This window comes from Heteronotia binoei, chromosome 21, assembly GCF_032191835.1.
Source record: "Heteronotia binoei isolate CCM8104 ecotype False Entrance Well chromosome 21, APGP_CSIRO_Hbin_v1, whole genome shotgun sequence".
Taxonomy (NCBI): Eukaryota; Metazoa; Chordata; class Lepidosauria; order Squamata; family Gekkonidae; genus Heteronotia; species Heteronotia binoei.
Genome location: NC_083243.1, coordinates 143,347,826 through 143,370,084, shown reverse-complemented (window position 1 = coordinate 143,370,084; position 22,259 = coordinate 143,347,826). Strand labels below are relative to the sequence as shown.

At 46.6% G+C, this 22,259-nt stretch overlaps 1 protein-coding gene across 2 annotated transcripts in view; it reads left to right on the top strand.

Moving 5' to 3' along the window:
* Positions 1–22,259, top strand: part of AMPD3 (adenosine monophosphate deaminase 3) — a 97,000-nt gene that overhangs the window by 10,937 nt on the left and 63,804 nt on the right. For both annotated transcript variants that reach the window (XM_060262150.1, XM_060262149.1), the window contains exons 4-6: positions 1,088–1,253; positions 8,590–8,809; positions 9,164–9,293. In XM_060262150.1, coding sequence (XP_060118133.1) covers positions 1,088–1,253; positions 8,590–8,809; positions 9,164–9,293 — 516 coding nt within the window. The remainder of the gene's footprint in view (positions 1–1,087; positions 1,254–8,589; positions 8,810–9,163; positions 9,294–22,259) is intronic.

Genomic DNA, 22,259 nt, shown 5'->3' with positions numbered 1-22,259 from the left:
CCCCCCCATGACAGCCACTGTGATGTGACAGTCAGCGCTTCAGAGCAGAGTCTGTCAGACCCAGGTTCCTACTGTGGAAGCTGACTGGATGCTTTTGGACCACCCACATACTTTAAGCCTAATCTACCTCACAGGGTTGTTATGCAGACAAAAAGGGGGGATGGAAAATGATGTAAGCTGCTTTGGTCCTCACTGCAGAGAAAGACGGTCCTTTTCCTAGGTAGAGGCTGCAGGGAGTGGGGAGGAGATGGAAAGCTGAAGTCAGAGGAACAGATAAAGGTTGATGGTTACAGCTGCCTTCTTGACATACCTTGCTCTCTCTATATTTTCCTTCTCTCCCCAACCCCAAGGCCATGACACTCACCCACAACAAATTTCTAGCACCCATTGCATTTCTCCACACAACTGGCATTATTACTAGTATAAACATAAAAATGTGAATACCATACTGGCAATTTAACTTTATATACTGATTAGTAATGACATAATTAAATGCATACTTTGGAATAAATGTACACATAAAAGATCAAATAATTATTATAAGGATCAATGGCACCCTTTAAATTCTCCTATCCCTCTCTTGCTAGCCTGTAGCTAGCCCATGAAATGCTGAATACACTGCAGCATGTGCCATTATTTGAAAAAGGAAACCCAGCTGCATCTCCTATGTAGGCAGACTACTTGGGCTTAGAGCATGAGTAGCCGGTGCACATGAAATGAGATGATTAGATAGTTTGCACACAGTCTCCAGTTCCAGAAAATGAGTAGACAATTTGCAGTGTGCTTAGTATGCACCTGGCTGGGGATTATTCTGGAAGGAGTAAAAACAAACTTTTTAGGAGCCTCATGGGGATTCATTCTAGCATGCGTATGTGACTGTATATGAAGGGATATAGGTAATTGAGTTTTAGCCTAGCCTCCTTCCTGACATCCAAAAATTAGTTTGTATGGAGGAGCCTCCACATGTAGTCTGAAGTGATACAGCCTAGACACTGATTTACAACTGCATTGATAATTAGGCTTAGTTCTAAGATTACACAGTAGCATTTAGCAGACTTTTCAATAATTAAATAATTTCTGTCTTCAGGTAACAGTTGATGATTATGAACAGGCTGCAAAGAGCTTGGCAAAGGCTCTGCTAATTCGAGAGAAATATTGTCGCCTTGCTTACCATCGTTTTCCAAGGACAATATCACAATATTTATGCAGTATGCAGAATACAAAATGGAAAGTTGAAGATGAGGTGCTTCCAGGTATTCTAGACATAGTCTTGTACCTAGGAAAATATGACTCATATATGTTATTGATCTTAATGTGACCTTTTAGTTAATACTTGTTCTTCAGGCCTTACAGTGGTTTATACTGTAATGGATTTGTTGAAATTTGATCTTTGAGTAAATACTTCTACAGTGTAAGAGCAGTCCAGCCCTATAGTCCAAACAATATAGCTGCGCAGGCCAAGTCAGTACACTGTGCTAAGTTGGTGGCAACTCAACAGTACATTTTCAGCAAAGAAAAATATAGTAGAACAGGGACAATAATTTCCACAGAGCCATAGTAATTGCACAGCTACCCTGCAAATCCAATATCGTCTGCAGAGAATTCCCCTAGTATCTGTTTTAGCTAGGCATAAGGTTGTCAGCATGATTGGAGAAAAATGTCCTGTCGCTTTAATAGAGGATTAATGTGATTTTTTTTGCCATGAAAAAATTCACTGCTTATTTCTACACATTAAACTACTATTAAAGGGATAGGATGTCTATTGTAACCTGCCCTAAGGGAGGGTAGACTAGAAAGCTAATTAATAAATAAATATTTGTTTCCAGGCCTGTTGCCATCCCTGTTGACTGATAAAGGCTGGGACTTTCCCACTAGCCTTTCTTCTATGTTTTCAGCACCATAAATCCAGTAGGTGAAACTTTTCCCTACCCTTTTCCCTATCTCCATGCCAAGGAAAGCTTCACTTGCTTAACTTCTATGGTGTGGATCCTGTGACAGAACCGGCCCGATTCGACCTTCAGACCCAGTCCCGTTAGCTCCCTCTTGGGTTGCCAACTCCTGGAGGGACCTATTCTTCGTCCTGCCACTAGGGTGTGCTGCCACCACCTGCTCAATTTAGGGGTTCCTGACTGAGAGGAACAGGACTCCCAATCCTCCTTTCCAGTTTTGAGGCCTGGCCTCTAGGTCCTCTGCTACCCAGCACTTGGTTATCACAAAGACCAAAGTCCTTCTTTGGGAGACCTCTGGAGGATTGGCACCCTTGTCAACTGCATGTCTTCCCCCTTCCTGGGACTCCCCTTTTACAGTAGCGTGGTCTAAGGTGGTTGGGGAATTATGTGGTATAGAGCTTTACTTCCTGCCTTCAAAATAGTAAAAGGTTTATTTAAAAAAGAAATGAAAAGTTACAGGCATAATCTTAGCACAGCACACGATCTGTAACGTACTCGAGGCGGAGACGAGAGTAGGGCAACATGGTTTATTAGGAGCACGTTGCAAGAGAGCGAACACGCGGGCCGGGTCCCGCTTATATACAATCCCCGGTACAGCCTACAGGGTTGGTCAGGCCAATCCTGACCCGTTGAACTTCCCGCCACAGCTGTTGATGGGCGGGGAGATTCGCGCCCTGCGCTCGGTCGCATATTATTTACTGATACACTACACCCCTCCCCCCCTGGTTAATGAACATAGTCTTGCAGATATGCGGGAGGTCGGCGCTCTCTGGTGGACCGTCTGGGGAGGTCCTGTGGGGGAGGCGCCGCCACCGCATCTGATGCTGCGGGGGACCCTGGTGCGGACGGTGGCGGCCGGACTGGTTCTTCGGCACCTTCGGGCTCTGGCGGTTCCGGTGCTACCTGGGCTGGCGTTAGGGGTGATGGGGCCGCGTCCTCCGGTCGGTCCCCGATGAGCTCCTCTCCGGCTCTTGCCTCTTCTGTGTCTGCCAGTTCCTCTGGTAGCGTGCGGCGCCTCAATTGGTCTATGTGCCGCCGTAGTACCTGGCCCCCCTCAGTTGATATGTCGTAATGGCGGGACCCGGTGACTCGTAGCACTCGGCCCGCCACCCAATTGGGCCCCCTGGCGTAGTTTCGGGCGTAAACCGGGTCGCCCGCGAAGAAACCCCTGACTGCGTCCCGGACCTCGGGGCTCTCTCGGGTGTCTGACGCCCGGTCAGGGTGTAGTCTGTCCAGCCGAGTTATGAGCTTTCGCCCCATGAGGAGCTCGGCCGGGCTAACCCCTGTGACCGGGTTGGGGGTGATCCTATTGTCGAATAGGAATGCTGCTAATCGGTGGTCCCAGTCTCCCTGTACAATACGGCCCAGGGCTTCCTTGGTGGTGCGGACCATCCGCTCTGCCTGGCCGTTGGTGGCTGGGTGGAAGGGGGCCGACCTTATGTGCCTAATAAGGTATCGCTGGAGGAACGCCTGGAAGTCTGCGGACGTGAAAGCGGTCCCATTGTCCGAGACTATGGTGTCCGGGATACCGTGTGTGCTTAAGACCCTGCGTAATGCTCGAATTGCGGCTGCGGACGAGGTGGACCCTACGGGGATGACCTCGAGCCATTTGGTGTAGGCGTCCACAATTATCATGAAGATCTGCCCCTGGAATGGCCCCGCGAAGTCGAGGTGGAGTCTCGACCATGGTTTCCTGATGGACTCCCACCTAGTGGCGGGGGCGCTGGGAGGCTCGGGCCGCGACTCTTGGCACGTCTGGCACCTGCGGACCCAACTCTCTATTTCCCCGTCCATTCCCGGCCACCAGACGTAGCTTCTGGCCAGGGCCTTCATGCGAACTATGCCGGGGTGGGTCTCATGGAGGGATTCTAGAACACGCCTTTGCAGCGGGGGCGGAATCACCACCCTACTCCCCCATAGTAGGCACCCCTTGTGTGCCGCTAGTTCCTCCCTCCTGACCTTATAGGGTTTGAAATCTTCCCCCATGTTCCCCTCTGGCCACCCCCTCACCACCCAGTCGAGCACCCGTGCAAGTGTCTTATGTTTCTGGGTGGCCTTGGCGACCTCCGCTGCGTGAAGGGGCGGCTCTGGGAGGCTTTCCATCAGCATGACCTGGTGTGCGGGGGCGGGGTCTGGACCCGTTTCCGGAAGCGGCAAGCGGCTGAGCGCGTCAGCGTGACCCATAGCCTTGCCGGCCCGGTGTACCAGTGTGTAAGTGTAGGAGTTGAGGAATTGATTCCACCTCAACACGCGCTGTGACAGGATTTGGGGGGTTTGTCGATCTGGGGCCAGCAGGCCTAAGAGGGGCTTGTGGTCCGTGGCTATGGTGAACCTCCGCCCGTACAGATACTCATGGAACTTGCGGACCCCCGCCACGATCGCCAGAGCCTCCTTGTCTATTTGCGCGTAATTGCGCTCTGCCGGTGTCAGTGTGCGGGAGTAGTACGCTACCGGCACCTCCCTCCCGTCCGGGAGTTGGTGCCCCAGGACTGCTCCCACCCCATACGGCGACGCATCGCAAGCCAAGATGACGGGGAGGCCCTCGTCAAAATGGTGGAGCACCGCGTTGGACACCAGAACGTCCTTGACCGCCTGAAACGCGGCGGCTTGTCGTTTGCCCCAAACCCAAGGGGCTTTTTTATCCAGTAGGCGGTGAAGGGGCTCTGCTAGGGCTGCCTTGTGGGGGAGGAATGAGTGATAAAAGTTAAGGACCCCCAAGAAGCTTTGTAGCTCCGCTTTGCAGGTGGGGGCCGGAGCTTGCACGATGGCCCGTGTCTTTTCTTCCGTGGGGTGGATACCCGCTGCGTCCACGGCGAACCCCAGGAACTCCACCCGCGGAACCCCCAGCAGGCACTTCTCCCTCTTGACTTTTAGCCCCGCAGCCTGGAACCGGCGGAGCACCTCTCTTAGGCGGTTGCCGAATTCTTCGGGGTCCGGGGCGGCGACTAAAACGTCATCGAAGAACGGCTGGACTCCGGGGATCCCTTTAAGGAGAGCGTCCATTATACTCTGGAAGATCCCCGGAGCGACGCTTACCCCGAACTGTAGCCTCCTCACCCGGAAGGCCCCCCTGTGCGTTACTATCGTTTGGGCTTCCGCCGTCTTAGCATCTACCGGGAGCTGTTGGTAGGCCTGTGCCAGGTCCAGTTTCCCGAAGATCTTGGACCCCGCTAGGGCCGCCAGAACGTGGTTTACCACCGGCACTGGGTAGGGGTTATCCTGCAGTGCCTTGTTTATCGTGCATTTATAGTCTGCACAGATCCGCACCTCCCCGTTTGGCTTGATGGGGGTTACGATGGGGGTCTCCCAGGTGGCATAGTCCACAGGCTCCAGGACACCCTGGGCTGTGAGGCGGTCTAGTTCGGCCTCTATTTTTGGCTTTAAAGCGAACGGGACCCTCCTTGCCTTGAGCCGGATCGGCCTGACCGTGGGGTCTAGGGGCAGGGAGATGGCCGGCCCCTTGTGGCTTCCCAGGGACCCATCGAATACTTCGGGGAACTCTTTGCAAATCTCCCCGAACCCGCTGGGCGTTAAGGTTTGCCCCACCCCCTCCACGCGTATCCCCAAGGGTTTGAACCAATCCAGCCCCAGCAGGGTGGCAAGTTGGCGCTTTACCACCAGGATGTCCAGCGGCCCGTAGAAGGACCCCCTCTCAACTTGCACCCGCGCCCACCCCGCGATTTGCACCGGGTTCTTCTGAAAGTCCCGGAGTATGAAGTTCGCCGGCCGTAGTTGCAGCCGCTGCCGGGGGCACAGTTCCCTCAGGGTCTCCTCCGCTATGAGGGAAATGGAGGAACCTGAGTCCACCTCCATTTGGCAGGGGTTCCCTTCAATGAGGACTGCCACTTTAATTTTATCGGGGGTGGCGTGGGGCAAGTTCAGTACCTGTAGGGACGTGGAGTCTGCTGAGTGGGACTCCGCTGACTCGTGGTGCGTGGTCGGCCTCCGACGGTTGAGCTTGGCCCGGCAAGCCCTGGCGATGTGGCCGGTCTTCCCGCAACTCCGGCAGTCCCAGGTCCGGTACTGGCAGTCTCTCCGATCGTGGGAGTCGCCGCAGCTGGCGCACTTGGTGGCCGGAACCCTCTCCGATGCTGGTGGTCGATCGGCCGCTCGGGGGCGTTGGGCCGCTCTGCTGGGTGGGCCGGCGGGGCGACGCAGCTGGTAGGCTTCTCTCTCCTCCATGCGGTCGTGGTCCAGCTCCTCGTGGTGGACGGCGTCTGACCGGGTCTTGGGAAAGGTCCTGGAGGTCCTCTCGAACGCCACCGCTTCGCTGAAGGCGCTCTGGAGGGTGAGCTCTTCTTTGGCGAAGAGCTTCTGTTGGAGCCTCTCGTCGCGGAGGCCCCACGTGAATCTGTCGGCCAGGGTGTCTTCCAGCTGGGAGAAGTTGCAGTTCCTGGCGATCTTGCGGAGGGCCGCCAGATAGTCGGCGGCCGATTCTCCTGCCGCCTGGTCCCTCCTGTGGAACAGGAATCTGCGAGCCACCCGGGAGGGCTGCGGCAAGAAGTGGCCCGTGAGGAGTCTGATGATCTCCTCGTAGGATTTCTCCGCCAGGCGGGCGGGCGCCGAGAGACCCTTTGCGATCTCGAACGTGGCAGGCCCGCATACGCTCAGGAGAACATCCCTCTTTGCTCCGGCGTCGGTAACCTTGTTGGCCCGGAGGTAGAACTCGACCCGTTCCGAGTAGGACTCCCAGCCCTCTGGATTTGCGGGGTCGAAGGGCTCGAGGTGGCCGGTGATTCCGCCCTGGTTAGCCATGGTGGCGGCGGCGGTCGTGGCCGGTCGTTCGTTGCCCAAGATCTCCGTCGTAGCCGATAAGGCTAGAATCCCACCTTCGTCGCCAGTGTAACGTACTCGAGGCGGAGACGAGAGTAGGGCAACATGGTTTATTAGGAGCACGTTGCAAGAGAGCGAACACGCGGGCCGGGTCCCGCTTATATACAATCCCTGGTACAGCCTACAGGGTTGGTCAGGCCAATCCTGACCCGTTGAACTTCCCGCCACAGCTGTTGATGGGCGGGGAGATTCGCGCCCTGCGCTCGGTCGCATATTATTTACTGATACACTACACGATCAGCAACCAGAAGATCAAATAAAAGTTGGTTTGAAAGGCATTCTTCTGTCCCTGGTTTAAAAATTTGCCCTGCTAGATGTTTAAGCAGAGCAGGCACATCTAAGCTTAATAAGTTACACAATCTTCTAATGATACCTCATTGCTCCTGGCTTCCTGCATCCAGCCAGGCCCAGCCACATGGTCAAATATGGCTGCTGGCTACTGGCTGGAGAGTAGCAGTCTGTTGTCTTCCAGTCCCAGCTTCCAGAGAGAAGAGCCCCCTTGCTCTTCAGAGCAAGCACTTTTACTAATCCTCTGACTACACCCACTTTACATCACTCTCCACCTCTTGTTACCTGGTCCGCCCAGGTTTAGGCTTCTTTTCCTGTTCTCCCCAGGAAGCCTCTTTTCTGGTAGGCATTCTGGGAAATCTCCAGCTCATTCCTGGAGATGGTCTCTGGGGCTGGTCTAACCCAATACTCTGTTCCCTGCCTGGAGGAAAAGGATGCCCATTGTCTCTTCAAGTAGCTCTTATTAGCATCTCTTAAGAGGTAGCCCAGATCCTGCTGTAATGCCAGAGGTCAAATTCCCCCACTGTTCCTGCTTGTCTCTGAGCTCAGAGACAACCTTTTAAAGTTGGCTTGCCACCTCTCCAGGAGGCAAGGCATTTCCCCACAGATCCTACCAGCTTTTCCATTTTAAAAATGAAGAAAGGGCCTTTTTTAACCACTGAAAAGGCTACACGGGATGATGGGATCCCCATGGATGAATGCCATGCAGGATGGAAGTTTCAGGGAGAAGGAGACTTGTGCAAGTTTGAGCAGAAAGGCTGATAGATTCCCATCCTCTGTTCAGTTGCTGTCTAAAGCAGAACAGAAAAAAAATGCTAACAGAATTACTATTGTTTACCCTAGGTTTTTAAGTGTGTTTTGGGGCTGTGGTTCTGCTTGTCATGCAGAAGGTCCCAGGTTCAATTATCAGCATTTTCAGTTAAAAGATCTGGCATCAGGTGATGTGAAAAACCTCTATCTGAGATCCTGGAGAGCCACTGTCAGTCTGAGTAGTTTACTCAGTTTGATGGAGCAAGGGTCTGATTTGGTATAAGGCAGTTTCATGTGTTCAATAACAAACTTTATTCCATTTCATAAAGGGTTTCTGAAACTGTTGAGATTAAACAATGCAAAGTTGCTTATAGAGAATGTACTCTCAAAGCAACTTCAGGGTCATGGTTAAGAACACTCAAACCCACTGGAATAAATGCACTGTATACTGCCATTCTGTTCACCTAAGGGCAGCAGAATCCAAAGGTATGGTTGCTGTGTTGTTGGAACATACCCCTCTTAGCTGAATGGTGTGGCAGACCCAGTTCTTCAGTATATATTGGGGTGCACTCCAGTAGGAGCTAATGAAAGCCATTAAACCACATTGAATGTAAAAGTTAAATAAAGTCCAGTGGTTCAGAATAACACTAGCATAGTAGACTATTTTAATCAGACTAGTACAATGTTTTTTGTTGGAATACTCTATCCATTATCACCAGCAGTGATACTAAATTTTGAATAATGTCCAAAGTCTTTTGACATTTTACAGATTTCCATCCACCTCCAAAAGAAATGCAAGATCCTTACAGTCTTGAAGATGCCCCAGGGAACTTGGATTATGTTGTGAAGATGAAGGGTGGCATTCTTTTTGTTTTTGATAACAAGGAAATGAAGGAACTCGATGAGCCTCGAAGCCTACCTTATCCTGATCTACAGACCTACACCCTTGACCTCAGTCATGTGTTGGCTCTTATTGCAGATGGTCCAACGTATGGTGTTTTGTGGTTTTTTTTAAATAAAACTTTTAAAAATTCAGCCATTCTGCACTTTAGTAGCTGCAAGGCTGCTGACATTCAAGCAGCTATGTGATTTAAATTCTAGGATGTGAGGTGATAAATGCTGAATTTCCAAAATGATGTATTTACCTGATGGCAGAATGAAATTATGTTTAGATATCAACAACTATAGCAGATTATACCCCTGATATTTTGCAACAAATGTATGTGAATGAAAGTAATGTATTAACTTCCAGATTGTTGGTGTATAATCTGATTAAAATAATTCTCTACATGAATTCTGGGTGTTATGATCACAGTTATGATGTCATGTTCCTTTTCCCACAGGAAAACATACTGTCACCGAAGGCTTAACTTTTTAGAATCTAAGTTTGGTTTACATGAGATGTTAAATGAAATGTCTGAGCTTAAAGAACTGAAGAGCAATCCGCATCGAGATTTTTACAATGTGAGAAAGGTAAGTGTGAAATGGATTAAGAAAACACTGTCCCCCATTTTATTCTAGTCAGTGTCACTTCTTTGGTGTACTAATGGACTAATTGAAATGTTGTGACTATCACAATGTAAGGCAGGTGTCAGATCCTGCGGCAGGCTTGCTTAAACTCATGCAGCTGAATACATCCTGTCAACTTGGTTGTGCCAAACTATCAAATGGAAACATCCTAAACCAGGGGTATCACATGTGCAGCCTGAGGGCTGGATCAGGCCCTTGGAGGGCTCTTAACATGTCCATGAGCAACTCACTGTCATCTGTTTCCTTCTCTCTCTCTTGCTTCCTTCTGTATCACTGCTTGCTTTTTCAGACTTGCTCAGTCATGCAGGAGCTACAGAGCAAAGCCTCTGTTTCCTCCATTGACTGATCAGCACATGAAGCAACTTACGTACAAAAGCTCACAATGCCTAGACATTTCATGTTTTCCCCCGAGTCTTAGGCTCAAATCATTGACCATGAGATTTCTGTAATGAATGTCAATAAATCAAAAGTAGGTTTGCAACTTACAGATTCACACCTGAACAACACCTGAACAGCATCCTCAAGATTGCTACAGCACAGATGTCTCCAGATTTCGATGCAATAATTCAAAGCAAGAGGTGTCAGTTATCAGAGACTGTTAAATAAACAAAATATTGCAAGAGTGCTAATATTTTAAGCCTGTTTTAATTTTAATTTTTTTTAAAAAAAATCTTTGTGTTTTTCTATGTCCTTTATAAAGTTTATATCTCTGCTACCTGGCCCGACAAGGTCTCATTTACATCAGATCCAGCCCTCATAACAAATGAGTTTGACACCCCTGTTCTAAACCATTTCAGCAGTATGAGGAACCCTCAGTCATGCTTCTGTTGAGATTAATCTTCTATTGACTGCACACATTCCTTGTATTTTGGATTCTACAGTAGTTAATGGCCAGGCTTCATCAGAGTGCTGAATCTGAAGGTCACTAAAACTGCCCTGATTTTTTCCCCTAAAAGAAAGATCCAGTGGAACAATCTCTAGTTCCTAAATTTGTCTTTATATTAAACTAAAAAAGAGGACAGTGAGAAATATGCTTTGATCTGATGTGTTTGAATTGCAAATAATACTGCAGAAATTACTCTTAAATACTATTGTGTATTACAGGCTGACGTTGATGTTTTATATAACCATATTATACTATATCTGGTTGAAAGTTTGCTTTTAGTGGCTAAAATTCCAGCCTTCTCATTCTAGCTGGCCTACAATTATATTGAACTTGGGGAAATCACTTCAGTTTTTTATCTTGGCCTTTTCTTTTGTAAAAATCTAGAAATCTATGTACCGTATTTTTCGGACCATAAGACGCACTCCCCCCCCCCCCCAAAAAAAAGTGGGGGGGAAAGTGTGTGCGTCTTATGGTCCGAAGGTACGTACCTCCGGGGGGGCAATCTGCTGCCTCTTCCTCCGATCCGGCGCTTCCCCCGCGCCTGCCTGCCTGGCTCCCTCTTCTTCAGGCAAGCGCTGGGATCGCTCCATGTGGCCCCACCGCAAACCCAGCGCTTTGCAAGCGCCGGCTGCGGAGGGGGCAGCGTGCTTCCTCCTTGCCTGTGTGCCTAGCTTCAGCTGTGATGTTTAAAGCAAGCGCTGGGATCGCTCCCTCCGCCCTCCGATCCCAGCGCTTGCTTTAAACATCACAGCTGAAGCCAGGCACACAGGCAAGGAGGCTGCCCTCTCCACAGCTGGCGCTCACAAAGCGCTGGGTTTGCGGAGGGGGCGGGTGCTTCCTTCTTGCCTGTGTGCCTGGCTTCAGCTGTGATGTTTAAAGCAAGTGCTGGGATTGGAGGGGGGAGGGAGTCATCCCAGCGCTTGCTTTAAACATCACAGCTGAAGCTAGGCACACAGGCAAGGAGGAAGCACGCTGCCCCCTCCACAGCCGGTGCTTGCAAAGCGCTGGTTTTGCGGTCGGACCATGTGAAGTGATCCCAGCGCTTGCCTGAAGAAGATGGAGCCAGGCAGGCAGGCGCGGGGGAAGCGCCGGATCGGAGGCAGAGGCAGCGGATCGCCCCCCAGGAGGAAGGTGCGTCCTATCCTCCGGAGCGCCTTGTGGTGCGAAAAATACGGTAATACATACCTTATCTGATTTTATAGAGCAGGGGTGGCCAACAGTAGCTCTCCAGATGTTTTTTTGCCTACAACTCCCATCAGCCCCAGCCAGTATGGCCAATGGCTGGGGCTGATGGGAGTTGTAGGCAAAAAAAATCTGGAGAGCTACCATTGGTCTCCCCTGTTATAGAGGATGCAGGTACTATTTTCAATTCATCTTCAGCCCCAGCAATATCCTGAGCACCAAATTCCCTTTTTCTATTTTGAATTTTTGTTTGTTTGTTTGTTCTGTTTGCTTGCAGTGTACTTAAAATAAACTGATGGATTTCAGGGGACTTACTCCAAAGTCTATTAAATTGGGACTTTTTAAAATGCATCAACCTGCTATTTAGTTAGCTATTTCTAAACTGTAGGAGAAGCTGTAAATCATATTTTTATACTTTTACAATTTGAGCATATTTGACAGTGAAATCCCCAGGCAGCACCCACATTTATGTTTCATTCTAAGGTATGCAACATATTTTAAAACATTAAGGGCAGCATAGAAGCCACAGGTGTTGTATGTACTTGTGCTCAAATGACAACCGTAAGCAACAACTCAGGGATGTGCATATATAAACTTTAGTGCACATAGCAGATCATTGGATTGTGTCCACTGTTTCTTTATACTGTGTCATCATTGCAACTCTAAGTGAAGAGTGTTCTCCATACATAGAGGGACTCGGTGGATAACACCCATTGATTGTGATCCTGAGGATATCTGTATGCTTAGGGATCCCATCCATTGATAGATTAAATTTATATTTGAGAACTTTGGGATGTCTAGAAAGAAACACAGGCCCTCCTTATCTCCATGCTAAATGTGGCCATTGCTATATGAGTATGAGTCAGCATGGCATTCTCAACTGAGAACATTCAGGTTTGGATTCCTATTCAGCTCATGGCCAAACTCAGAAGATCCACACAATAGTCATCCAGAAGTTTTCGAAAAAAATTAAAAGCCGCTACAAGAGGCAGTAATAGTGAGTTGATGAAATGCAAACCAGGAATGGGAGTGGGAGAAGAAGCAGTGGCAGAGTCAGACTTCTAGACTTTTCTGCTCTGGCAAACATTTCATTCAAAATTGCATTCTGTTAAATGGGGGAAATTGTGCAATGTGTGAAAATGCTGCTTTGAAGGACAGTTTTGAGCAGAAGAGACTTGATAAGAAAGGATTAAGAAGTATCTTTATCACCCCTTCCTCTACTCTGCATTTCAGTCTCCTGCAGAAGCTTTTCATTTTTTTAAAAAATGCCATTGCATCATCTCCTGGTTACATCTATTATAGCTTCTTGCTGAGTAGCCTTGGGCAAGTCAGTGGCCTGTATCCAGTTACACAAAGATTTCAGTTCTCGTAAAAGGGGCTTGTTATTTCCACCGATTACTTCCCACTCACTGCAGACAACAGAACCTCCTAAAATTCTTTTTTGTGTGGGCTTCAGGAACAGCATAGTAGGAGTCTGCAGTAGGAGAAGGAAGTGGTGGGAATCACTTCTGCCTTTTAAAAAAACTAAAGCACTTTAATTCTTTGGATTTGAATGTAGGAAATCTGTCTGATCTGTTCCATCAAAGGCACATCTCCTGATGTTGTTCACTGACCCCAAAATTAGGAGGGAGGGGGGTTCTCAGTATCTTGCTCCTCTTCCTCCTCCCAGCTCCCTCTCTAACAGCTAGTGGAGGATGCCTGAGTGCCGTCCTCATTAGTCACTTCATAGATGCTTTTAGAGGCAACACTAGCCTTTGATTATCCCTATCCTCTCCTGGTGATTCCTTTTCCTATGAGGGGCAGGAGCCAGCAAGCTAATGGCTGAGGCTGAATCCCATCTCAAAGTCCATGCCAACTCACCACTGATCAGCTGTTGTGATGGTAGCACTCCTTAAAAAGACACTCTACAATAGAGGCACTTCACCCATCACCAGACACTACCTCATAGGATTATAATTTGTGGGGATAAAATGAGATTATCTCTGAGGTCCTTGAACACAGCATGAGTTCCAAAAGGCAAGTGGATTTGCTGGCAACATTAAATGAAAAGAGTGGATATGCTAAGATAAAAATATATACCTGCTTCAAAATATATACCTGCTTAAAATTCTGCTACAATTAAATAATAATCCTGTTCCTTTTTTTTAACCCTAAAAAGGCTGCTGCTGAACTTTTTTTAATGTCAGCAGTATGCAGTTGCGTGGATATTGATTATTAATAGGCAAAAAATTTCTGGCACAAGCATTGCATGTGTGCAATAGGGGCAAAATGACCTTGTCTAAGCAGGGAAAGTATAAACATCAGCCTCATAAAGTTACTCTGGATTTTGCATGATTGCATCATCTTGGAAGGGTTTGTAAGGCACTATGGATCTCAGTAGCCAGAATACAGCAAAAGCTCTAAACCCAGAGCCTGTTCTTAGAGCACTAACTAAAGCTTTGTAACTTCAAATTAAAGTTTGGAGGAAAAAGAATGTAGTAAGATATCTAGACTTGTTATGCCTTCATTTGTTTTTCCTTTTACTAGCTACTACTATCTAGAATCATAATGTAGGTATCCAGTGTGCTTGGAACTGCACTCTGCATAATGGAGGAGGAGTGTGTATTAGAGACTGATAGAATTTTGTAGTATTTGCTTATTTACAAATATACAGGTGGAGGCAGAGAAGCTTTCCTACCTTGTATCGGCTCCTCAGAGAGAGGGGGGGGGCTCCCTCTAATCCCCTGGTGGTGCTTCAAACCACTCCATCAAAGGCAGCCTCCTTTCTCTTTATCTGCAGCCCCAGAATCTTTCAAAAGCATCTCTCTAATAGAGTTTTTCTTTTAAAGCATGTACAGCCCCCCCCATTCTTACCTATCACTAGCCAAGCATCCAAGGATTCCTTGAGACTTTATTAGTTATGTGTATATTTGGGTGCCAAGTATTTGAGTCCAAGCTCTGCTCACAACCTGAGTTCAATACCGGCGGAAGTTGGATTCAGGTAGCCGGCTCCAGGTTGACTCAGCCTTCTATCCTTCCGAGGTCGGTAAAATGAGTACCCAGCTTGCTGGGGGAAAGTGTAGATGACTGGGGAAGGCAATGGCAAATCACCCCATAAAAAGTCTACCGTGAAAACATCATGCTGTGATTTCGCCCCAAAGTCATAAATGACTGGTGCTTGCACAGTGGACTACATTTACCTTTTTTTGTGGAGGGTGCCAAATGAAAAAAAAATTTGTTCTACTGGCTACCTTGCACCAAGATGCCACCAGATCTCGATGCTGGCTAACTTAGACTAAAGGTTAGATAGAGGGAAAAGTTGCAGATCAGGTCTTTAGCTGAACCTTTGAGTGTTCACAGATTGCAAAATAATACTTATCTTACACAGTTATAATTTTCTACTTATGGGTAAAGCATTTTTTCATGTTACATCCTTTAGCTGGTGGCAGGAGGAGCCATCTCTTTCAGTACAGATGGGCAGTGAAATAAAACCATTTCCCAAGGATACCACTATAGGCCAAGCCTTTAAAGTAGAGGTGTTTGCAGATCCTAAGCCTGCAATATCTGTTCAACCACTGCTAGGTAGCAGGACATAACAATTGAGTCCTCTGCATTTATATACATATACACTGGCCTTTCTTCTTAACAGGGACATTTGTTGTCATACTAAATGTGGCAAGATCATTAGTCTAACAAAGAAACTGAGTTAACTGACTGTATTTAGGGACTCAAATGTTTATAGAATCTTTTAAATATGATTTTATGTCATGCATGTTAATTAACAGCAGTAACTAACTCTACATGCTCTCTAAATTAATTTTTAATGATACTGTAACTTTTCATTTGTTGTCAGAATTGTATGTTAATGACAGTCCTGATTGATTAGATTTATAGTTGTGTGAATTTTAGATTATAGAAATAATGGCAGCCTATCCATCTTCAGGAATGTTATCCGTTAGTTAAAACTAATGTATTCAGGCTGAGAACAAAATATTTCCTGCTATCAAGCTAATAGATATTCCAAAGTATCCTTCTGCATGGCTAGTATTAATTTGCATATCATCCATCCACAGCACTACTGCATGCCACTGATAAAGTTGTTTAGAGGAGGGGTAGCTATGTTAGCCTGTTGCAGCAGAAAGTAAGTAGGAATCTGAGGACTAAAAGAACAACAAAATGTTATTCCAGCAAATGTTTGCAAGGGCTTCTTCAGATGCTTATGCTGGAGTGAAATTCGTTAGTCTTTAAGGTACCACAAGACTCTTGTTCTTTTCTGAGAAAGGAAACTAAAGCACCCTCAGAATTTTCTTTTGCCTAGTGCAGGGGTGGCCAACAGTAGCTCTCCAGATGTTTTTTGCCTACAACTCCCATCAGCCCCAGCCATTGGCCATAGTGATATTCAATGTGATAGTGGTAAAACAATGCAAAATCCTGGGTGATACATAGGCGTTAATCTCTCAAAAGGCAGGCTGCATATGTTCTAGATATATATTGCTATTAATGGAGTTTGTATATAGTTGTATATATACATTCTTTTCTATGGATTCAAAATAAGATTGTTAACACAGCTTGTGTAAGCAAATAATAACATGTTCCTAGAAAGCTGTAGTCAGTATCCCAAGTAAAAGGCATTTTACCTGCTACTGTTTTCTCACATTCAGCAGAGTCTTATAGAAGAGTTTGAAGTAAACAATGTCATAAAAAATGTTTAGATTTTGTTGTCTGTGCAGGAATGGAGAACTGGCTTATGTTTTACAGCCCCTCAGAAGTTAAGCCAATACTCAAATCTGCAGGGCAGCTTGGTTACTCATCACATGATAGATCTTTTTTACCAATAGTAAAGCAGATACTTTATCTTCTGGTATTAATTTTTTTAAAATTGTGTGCTTATAGGCTTCTAAGGGGGCACATTAACCTGCTGTGTTGAACATTCTATAGTGATTCTGTGGTTGGTCTGTTCTTTGACGTTTTCCTTTGTGCATTGAGCTTGCTTCCATGGGATAGGCAGTTACTACTGCATTTTAAAACTTAAAAACAGAACTTCTGCTGCCATTTAATCACTTAGGAAACTGAGGTCAGTTGAAGTTTTCAGGATCTTAGTATTGTAAACTTTTTATTGTATTTAGATTAGATGTGTACAACAAAGTTTGATTAAAATTGTCATTAAACTTAATTGGGTTAATATTTAAAATAAGGCTAGTAGTAGAAAATAATTCAGAAGTTGTTTGTTTCCATAAGTTTGCATGGGAAACCCATTTTTACATTTAACTTTCTCTACTGTTGAAATTAAATTATCAAGGGTTATATCTAGCACTTGGAGGATCCTCTCTCTCAAATTTCAGACTGGTAGAGGAAATCCTCTTCTACGAATGATTAAAATTCTCACTTGTAGAGTGGGCACTCAGAGGCATGAATTGGCACGTGAGGAAATTGCCTTGTTCTTCTGGGATATTCTAGTAGTGGGAATAAGTCTTCTTTGGCCAAGAAATCTGAAATCTGCTGCCCCTTTGCTATGCTTGCCTTTAGACACTTTTCTGTTGACTTCTGATATCACAGTTGGGCTGGGGAAAATAGGTGAAAGTAGTTTGGAGTTTGTGTGTGTGTTTATCCTTAACATCTGCCTCTTCCTCCTCTCTTCCCCACTTGGTTGCATACAGTCAGGTTGCTTGTGTTCAAGGGTGCAGGATCTGGGCCTGGGCATCTGTTTATTCCTTCTCTCCCCATCTGCTCTGCCCTCCCTGCCAGCCAACTAGTATAAATAAACCATTTCCTTCTGTACCTTCTAGAGCAGGGGTGTCAAACAATGTTCCCTCTAAGCTGAGTTAGTGTGAACTAGACAATGGTTTTGTAGCCTCCAACTCACACATTTTGTCTTAGCTCAGGAAAATGACCCCAGAACATACGAATTTATTCAGTAACTCACAAGTTTAATGCCAGTAGCTCACAAAGTAGAATTTTTGCCCACAAGACTCCACAGCTTAGAGGGAACATTGGTGTCAAACTCATTTGTTATGAGGGCCGGATCTGACATAAATGAGACCTTGTTGGGCTAGGCCATGTATGTCATAAAATGTCATGCCAGGTAGTGGAGATATAAACTTCAGTAAAGGTCACAGACAAACACAATTAAAAAAAAACTTTAACCAAAACATGCTTAAACCATTAGCACTCATTGGTCTTGAAGGTGCTTTTTTGTATCTCTTCCATGGGATCCAGGGAATTGAGCAAAGGAAGCTCTGGCTCTCCCTTTCTTCCCCAAGGGACCAGGAGGAAGAGGATTCTCAGCCAAAAGAAGAAAAAGAGGCTTGGCTCAGTAGCTGTGCTGTGCGATTGAGAGAGCCTGGCAAAGCAAGCTCTCCCTCCTCCCCTTTCTCCCAAGAGAGGATCCTCAGCCAATGGAGAAAATAGAGGTTTTGCTCTATAGCTCCTGTATGATTGAGCAAGCCTGGCAAAGCAAGCTGTTATGCAGAAGGAAGTGAGAGAGAGGGAAAAGGAAGCAGACAGTCAGTTGCTTGGGGGCCTGATACAAGCCTTTGGGAAGCCTGATTAGGCCCCTGGGCCACATGTTTGACACCCCTGCTCTAATTCTTACTACAGCAGTCCAACAGCCTTAAAGCTGTAACATCCACTAGAGTTCATTCATAGTTATTCACAATCATTGAGCAGTGGTTCTGGTGGAAACAATGTGGACAGAAGAAGGGTTATTCTCTTGGAACATGTGGATGAATTAACCTAGGAAGCATGTTGCCACATTATTGCCACAGTCACAAAGGCTTGCGCTGTATTCATCATTGATTCAACATGTCCCTTGGAGCAAAGCAGTTGTGAATAACTACCAATGAACTCCAGTGGATGTTACAGCTTTAAGACTGTTGGACTGTTGTAGTAAGAATTAGAGACTGTGTCAATTATCATATTGAAGCTGTCAGTTAATTCCATTTATTGGTTTGTGAATATGTCAAGCATTATAGTTCAAAGCAGTGCTGAGTTCCTTAGAATGGTGTTGTCTGTGTTTTGCTTTACCTAAGCCATGTTCTTTTCCTGTTTAGTCTCCAGGTGGGGGCAGGAGATCCCTCAGTTTTGAGGGAAGCCACACCCTCAAGCCCTGCCTCCAACAGCAATCACCCACAGCCACCCCTCTCCCTCCCCTCCTGTGAGATTTAAAGGGCCCGTCAGCTGATTGGTGGGAGCATGTGGCCCTCTGATCGCCTAGGGGGCCCTTTAAATCTTGCAGGAGGGCCGGGAGAGGAGTGGCCACCAGCTGTATGCCTGAACTCCCAAGTGGTGAATTTGCCACTTGGGATTCAGGCATGCAAGGACCCTGCTCTTCAAAAAGCATTTAAAGGGTACCTTTAAATTCACTGTTTGGGATTCTGGTGCAGCATTTAAAGGGACCCCTTGAATGCTTTTTGAGGGTTGGGGTGCACGCTCCTGAACTCAAAGTGGAGAATTTGCTGCTTGGGATTCAAGTACTCCCCCAACATGATGATGTCACTTATGCATGATGTCATCACAATGGGGACATCCCCTCCCCCTCCAGGAACACCCTCCCCCCAACGTCCACCACTGGGGAGAAGGGAGGACCTGGCAACCCTTCTCAGCTGCCTTCCAGTATGTGTAAGTAAAGCCTTTGTCTCTGTTTCCCCCTCCTGTGGTCATTTTAGTAGAGGAGGAAACAAGCTATACCCTCTACTCCGGGGGTGGCCAGTGGTAGCTCTCCAGATGTTTTTTGCCTACAACTCCCATCAGCCCCAGCATGGCCAATGGCTGGGGCTGATGGGAGTTGTAGGCAAAAAACACCTGGAGAGCTACTGTTGGCCAACACTGCTCTACTCTGTTCTCCCTGATCTCAAGACTGCCCTGTCTTGCTTCCAGCAGATACAAACATGGACCCAAATTAAAGAATCACTTCAGCCAACAGTACTTGTGCTTATATAGAAATGGAAAGCCACTAGGAATACAACGATAGGTATAATGTGAAATGATAAGCACAAAAATGTTAACCAGAATGATTTTGCTCATTGAAAGCTTGTCCAGTTTGATAACATCTCTGTTACTCATGTATGTTGATTCCATTACTATCCTGCCTCTCCTACTAGCTGGGAAAATGAAACTAGTTAACTAGACAGTAGAATATCACAGGGTTTTCAAAGACTTCTAAATGCTGGAATAATCTTGTTTAGATTATATGTACTATTTTTCCTAATGAGGTGCAGTTAAGGGTGGATTATGTTTTCTAAAATTCCAATTGGTTATCCCTGTTGCTGATGTCACTGCAAGTCTTGTGAGGCTCTTAAGCAGAAAGCTTAGTGGTGTGTACAAGAAAAGGTTATGTATGCAGAAAGCTGAAAGATAAGGATACCCCTTGTCTAAAGGGAGATATATATCTTAATTCTGAGTAGGTTGCTCTGATGTTTGTGTTGCTATAATTATCCTTGAGTGTTCTAAATGTAGAATGTTTATCTACTTCAGTGACAGATTTAATATATGATATGTGTACTATCAAATGTTACCTGATCTACACTGTCATCAATTGAGTTGTTGGTGTCAGAGATGTTTAATGTGCTGGAAAGCTTATAATGGATTGGATGATGAAAAGTGCCAGTTTAACTTATTGCTCAGTTGGTGGCAAGTGGCCAAAACTTCTTGAGGGGGAGAAGAGAAGCAAGCAGTTGTCAGTAAAAATAAGGAGAGGACCAGTTCTGTGACAGCAGGAGAGCCCTTGAAAAACATAAGAGAGAAAGCAGAGTTAAATCCTTGTCTGAATTCAGAACAAGGAAGCCAGAGTTCTAGAGTCTTTCCCTTTCAGTATATACAACTTTAAGAAGAGATTAGATCCCATGGAGTATTTCCACATGTGTAACAGGTCTTGTGCTAGCAGAAGCACTGAAATGAACCTTGAGAACATAAGCCCAACTGCATCAGACCAGAGATCTATCTAGACCAGCAACCTGTTGCACAAAGTGACCAGCCATTTTTAAATTTATTTAAATATTTATACCACACCTTCCTTTTGGTTGAAGGTGGCATGAGTGACTCTGGTGGGCCAACAAATGGCATCAAGACCAAGGCTTCAAGTTGTCTTCTAGCATTGGTGATAAGATATTTGCTGCTTTTGGAGGTTTTGTTTAGTCACAGTGGCTAGTAGCCATTCATGGTCCTATTGTCCTTGAATCTAACTCCCTTTTAAAGCCATCCATGCTTGTGGCCATCACTGCATCCGCTGACAGTGAATTCCACAACTTAGAACCAGTTTGGTGTAGTGATTAAGTGCACAGACTCTTATCTGGGAGAACCAGGTTTGATTCCCCACTCCTCCACTTGCAGTTGCTGGAATGGCCTTGGGTCAGTCATAGCTATCGCAGAACTGTCCTTGAAAGGGCAACTTCTGGGAGAGCTCCCTCAGACCCACCTACCTCACAGGGTGTCTGTTATGTGTGTGTGTGGGGAAAAGTAAATGAAGTTGTAAGCCACTGAGATTCAGGGTATAGGGCACAATATACATCCAATATCATCTTCTTAATTATTCACAAAGTATTTCTTTTTGTCAATCTTGAAATTTTGCCAGCTACTTGTTTTGTTACTTTGTGGCGTAATCTAGTTTCTCTCTTCCCACCTCCCCCTCTGCCTGGCCTGGCCCCGTTATGGTATACCATAGAGTAGGAGAAATGATCAGACTTCAGCTTTTCATCTCCTCCCCCTCCCAGCAGCCTCTACCTAGGAAAAATACAGTCTTTCTCCTCAGTGGGGACCAAAGCAGAAACTTTACAGATGACAGACATCAGTTCCCCTGGAGATGGGGAGGGAGAGTGAATGCCTTCATTTGGGTGGGAAAACAGCAAGGAAGCGGCCTCGCCAGGGTATAATGACACAGAGTCCACCCTGCAAAGCAGCCATTGTCTCCAGGGAGACTGGTCTCTGCCATCTGGAGAGCAGTTATAATTCTGAGTGATCTCCAGCCCTCACCTGGAGATTGGCAACAGTGGTTCCTGAGGAGGAAGTGGCTGGCTTGGAGGGTGGCATCTATGGCATTGTACTTGTTCTCAAACTCACCCTCTCCAGGCTCCACCCCTCAAATATCCAGGAATTTACCAACTTGGAGTTGGCAACTGCTGAGTCACACTGGCTGTCATAGGGGGGTTGCTGCTGAACAGGAGCAAACAGCCATGCCTAGTTAAGTCATGTCATGGCAGCCAGGTGGCATCAAGTCACCTAGAGGGTGGTGCCAGGCCTAGGGTTGCTAACCTCCAGGTGGAGCCTGAAGATCTCCTGGGATCACAACTGAACTCCAGACAACAGATCTCTCTCCCCATCCTGGAGAAAATAACCGCTTTGGAGGGTGGTGTCTCCCTTTACTGACAAAAGTTGATTGCCTAGCAACAACCTTTGGCTGGGGCAAGGCTGAGGGAGAGACGGAGTAACAGGAAAGGTGGCAACCATGCCTCTGAGGAAATGCTTCCAGCAGGGCCAGACCTTTCTGCCTAGTTGTATTATGGCAGTAGCGGCTCCCTGGCTATTTCTGCGGCCTTCGAAGGCTGTGTGTGTTGGGAGGCCATCTGTGTGGGCCATTGATGGGTGGCAGAGGTCTGTTGCCAGCGATGCCTTTCATGAGGCCAATGGACAGTGAGGATGCAGAGTAGAGTTGGAGATGTGGTTGTCTCTGAGGTAAGACTGTTTTGATGGGTCAACATTCCCGGGCCTGCAGTAGGCGGGGGCAGGGAAGTCAGCCTGTGGGAGGCCAGTGATGCTGATTGAGCTGTGATCGGCCAATGGTTTGTGAAGTGCATGGAATAAACCCTTAAGCCAGTGGGAGAGCTTTGTTTTGCCAACACCATTAGTGAAAGATAGATGGATGGATGGAA